The following is a 4,443-nucleotide window of genomic DNA, read 5'->3' as shown; positions in this document are numbered from 1 at the left end:
GATGGATGGATAGATAGATCAATGGATGGATGGATGGATAGATAGATCAATGGATGGATGGATGGATAGATAGATCAATGGATGGATGGATGGATAGATAGATGGATGGATGGATGGATAGATAAATCAATGGATGGATGGAGGGATAGATAAATCAATGGATGGATGGATGGATAGATAAATCAATGGATGGATGGAGGGATAGATAAATCAATGGATGGATGGATAGATAAATCAATAGATGGATGGATGGATAGATAGATAGATGGATGGATAGATCAATGGATGGATGGATGGATAGATAGATAGATAGATAGATAGATGGATGGATAGATAGATAGTTGATGGATGGATAGATAGATAGATCAATGGATAGATAGATAGATGGATGGATGGATAGATAGATCAATGGATAGATAGATCGATGGTTAGATAAATCAATAGATAGATGGATGGATGGATGGCTGGATAGTTAGATCAATGGATGGATGGATGGATGGATAGATCAATGGATGGATGGATGGATAGATAGATCAATGGATGGATGGATGGATAGATAGATCAATGGATGGATGGATGGATAGATAGATGAATGGATGGATGGATAGATAAATCAATGGATGGATGGATGGATGGATAGATAAATCAATGGATGGATGGGTGGATAGATAAATCAATGGATAGATGGATGGATGGATATATAAATCAATGGATAGATGGATGGATGGATAGATAAATCAATGGATAGATGGATGGATGGATAGATCAATGGATAGATGGATGGATGGATGGATGGATGGATAGATCAATGGATGGATGGATGGATGGATGGATGGATAGATAGATCAATGGATGGATGGATGGATAGATAGATCAATGGATGGATGGATAGATAAATCAATAGATAGATGGATGGATAGATAAATCAATGGATAGATGGATGGATGGGTGGATAGATAGATCAATGGATGGATGGATGGATAGATAGATCAATGGATGGATGGATGGATAGATAGATCAATGGATGGATGGATGGATAAATCAATAGATAGATGGATGGATGGATGGATAGATCGATCAATAGATAGATGGATGGATAGATAAATCAATAGATAGAATGATGGATGGATAGACAGATCAATAGATAGATGGATGGATAGATAGATCAATGGATGGATGGATGGATAGATAGATAGATAGATAGATGGATGGATGGATGGATGGATGGATGGATAGATCAATGGATAGATAGATAGATGGATGGATAGATAGATAGATCGATGGATGGATGGATAGATAGATAGATAGATGGATGGATAGATAGATCAATGGATGGATGGATAGATAAATCAATAGATAGATGGATGGATGGATGGATAGATAGATCAATGGATGGATGGATGGATAGATAGATCAATGGATGGATGGATGGATAGATAGATCAATGGATGGATGGATTTTTTTAGAAATTATATACTAGGCCACTTGAAATGTGAAGCATTTAGAAGCATTTATCTTTATTGATTTAGTTTCTGTGAACAATCAATCTCTTCCATCTCTTTAGATAAAATATTAATACTCTAAATGTGCTGTTGTTATAGTATTTAACACTAGTTTACACTAGTAACATCATTCTCAAGCTGGACTGTTAAGAAGAGGGAAACTAGTATTTATTTATTTTTTTTCCCAAAATATACTTTTGAACTTCTCTCTATGGATCACACTGTGTATTTCATCGTTCAATCTCTTGTAGTCATACAAAAAAATCTCTTGTAGTCATGGAAACGATGTTACGCTTCCCTGCTGACTCGCGCAGAAATGGCGAGTAAATCAGACGCGCGCTGTGATTGGCTGCCGCTCTCTCACCATACACCGTCACTCATTCACACCATTGAACCACTATGCGCACCTCGCTCGCGACCCTCCTTTCTCGACCGCTCATTGGCTGAGGACTTCAAGGGGCGGGAAAACAAGAGCTTCAGAACAGCATCTGTGTTTTGATTGGCTGCGTGGAAAGCGCTCAAGCAACAGAAGCGCGCACTGCACAGGTTATGTATCGTCCGTTTAGCGAGTATAAATAGTGTGTCTTCAACAGCGCGTTCAACAAGCGACTGTCACCTAAAGAACTGAACTCAGCTGTATAGGTAAGTCCAGTCTAACACGATATGTGTCGAGCAAGAACTTATCTAAATTACTGTTATTAGAAAAGTTTTACATTACATGTTTAATGCTAGAATGACTGATCTCAATAGACTTAACCTCAACAACAGTCCAGTAATCTTGGAAGATTAAAGATAATGTAGGTAGCATGTATTTGAAACGCTCTTTTATTAATAATTATTATTAGTTGGCCTATTGTTTTAGTTAAATAAAATATCTGTGCAAAAGTAAAAAAAAAAAAAATCGCCATCAATTTAATATGAAAGATTACACATTAAGATTAAACGCGGTCAGAAAAAATAAAATAAATTAAAAATTAACTGATTGTGCATCTGAAGTCAGACTAGTGACTACTAATGTTAAATACTAACATAGCAAAAACACGTTACTTGAATATATTTTAAATAATACTAAGCGTACATTGATTTGTAAATTTTTATGGTAAACATACATTTTTGGTTATTACTTTTTCCACATCATCTAAAAATCAATTCGCGTTTAATAAAATGTTAAACTAGGGCACTAAATACAATTATTTATTAGTTAAAACCGCTTTAGTCATACATTATTCAGATTAATATGAACGCGTCCCGAATATTAGGATTAGTAATAGTGCTGTCCACATTGAAAGTTCGTGCTTACTACATACTGAGATGTACGGAGTTTTAAGTACGTAGTAGGCGTCACGCGCTCCTGCGTAAGCGGAAGGTCCGTCTCATCTACTGCTCGACTGCAGCAAACACCTGACCTTATGAGCTCTCCAGACGCGACAGCTATAGCAACTAATACATGATTGTAAGGTAAGAAGGAGATGTGTATCTGAAGGGACTGGTATATGTGGGTGCTAAGTGTGCTGTTAGCGGTCTGCTAGTGACACATGTAATGCTAGGCGCGGTCATCAGTCACTCCTCTCCACTGTTATTACAACACTACAGCCTATGAGATATTCATTCATTTTGCGTTTGTTAGTTATTAATAAACTAAAAAGGAATCATTATTATTAAGCGAGCCATCAGAGAGCTGTTTCCACAAGCTGTTAGCAACACGACAAACCAGAACGCTTCATTTATAGCACGTTATATTCGTAAACACATGTATAGTCCGTGTAATTATGCTATGATGGGATGATTAAGAGGCAAAGATTGTTACAGAAGAATGATTAGTCAAACAAGAACAACAGTTTCTTTTGGTTTAGCCTAATTCATATTGACTAAAGTCAACCAGTTGACAGAAACATTAGCTGTTTATAACCTGCATGCTATGTCTGTAAGCCTCTTTAAAGTTTGTCCCAAGATCGCATAATGCTTAAAAATGCGTTTGTTTCTGGTTATTTCTAGTGAACTCTCTTTTTTCTGTGTGTAAATAAACGCCTACCAGTAGTGTTTACTTGTTTTGTTCCACATCGAGCGGTCAAGTGGCTGCTCTGTGGAGTCATATCTATGTGGGTTAAAGGTCATGTCCTTCCCCGGATGATGGAGGGTTAATCTCATTAGAGGAGAGCAGAGCTGGCTTTGCCACGTGACTCTCACTTCCCAATGGCTGTGACTGCACTCTTCCTCATAATTTGTCGTTATGATGTTGCACAGATGCGTTTTTATCTGCTTGGTCAATTTTCTACATCTCATTTGCCATAGTGTTTATTTATACACCACCAGTCAAAAGTTTGGAATAATTAGTTTTTTTTTAAAGGTGTAAAAGTCTCTATGCTCACCAAGGCTGCATTTATTTGATTAAAAATACAGTAAAAATGTGAAATATTACTATAATCTAAAATAACTGTTTTCTATGTGAATATATGTTAAACTGTAATTTATTTCTGTGATGCGCAGCTGAATTTTCAGCATCATTACTGCAGTCTTCAGTGTCACATGATCTTCAGAAATCATTGTAATATGCTGATTTGCTGCTCAAGAAATATTTTTGATTATTATCAATGTTGAAAACGGTTGTGCTTTTTGTAGAAACCATGATACACTACCGTTCAAAAGTATGGAGTAAAAACATTTTTAATAAATTAAATTGATCAAATGTAACGATAAAGACATTTGTGACCCTGGAGCACAAAATCAGTCATAAGGGTCAATTTTTTTAAATTGAGATTTATGCATCATCTGAAAGCAGAATAAATAAGCTTTCCATTGATGTATGGTTTGTTAGGACAGGACAATATTTGGCCGAGATACAACTATTTGAAAATCTGGAATCTGAGGGTGCAAAAAAATCTAAATATTGAGAAAATCGTCTTTAAAGTTGTCCAAATGAAGTTCTTAGCAATGCATATTA

At 36.2% G+C, this 4,443-nt stretch overlaps 1 protein-coding gene across 2 annotated transcripts in view; it reads left to right on the top strand.

Moving 5' to 3' along the window:
• The first annotated feature begins 2,063 nt into the window (after positions 1 to 2,063).
• The window catches only part of LOC107715876 (hydroxymethylglutaryl-CoA synthase, cytoplasmic-like), an 11,619-nt gene continuing 9,239 nt past the window's right edge, over positions 2,064 to 4,443 (top strand). The window contains exon 1 of one of the 2 annotated variants that reach the window (XM_016522114.1): positions 2,064 to 2,144. Coding sequence is in view for 1 of the 2 variants with exons in the window: in XM_016522113.1 (XP_016377599.1) it covers positions 2,950 to 2,960 (11 nt within the window). In the remaining variant the exon portion in view is untranslated. Of the gene's footprint in view, positions 2,145 to 2,786; positions 2,961 to 4,443 lie in introns of those variants that run through there. The other variant, XM_016522113.1, reaches the window with a different exon arrangement.

The sequence above is a fragment of the Sinocyclocheilus rhinocerous genome, unplaced genomic scaffold, assembly GCF_001515625.1.
Source record: "Sinocyclocheilus rhinocerous isolate Xijiao unplaced genomic scaffold, SAMN03320098_v1.1 scaffold178, whole genome shotgun sequence".
Lineage (NCBI taxonomy): Eukaryota > Metazoa > Chordata > Actinopteri > Cypriniformes > Cyprinidae > Sinocyclocheilus > Sinocyclocheilus rhinocerous.
The sequence above is the reverse complement of the archived record's forward strand: the minus strand, read 5'-3'. Positions and strand labels throughout refer to the sequence as shown.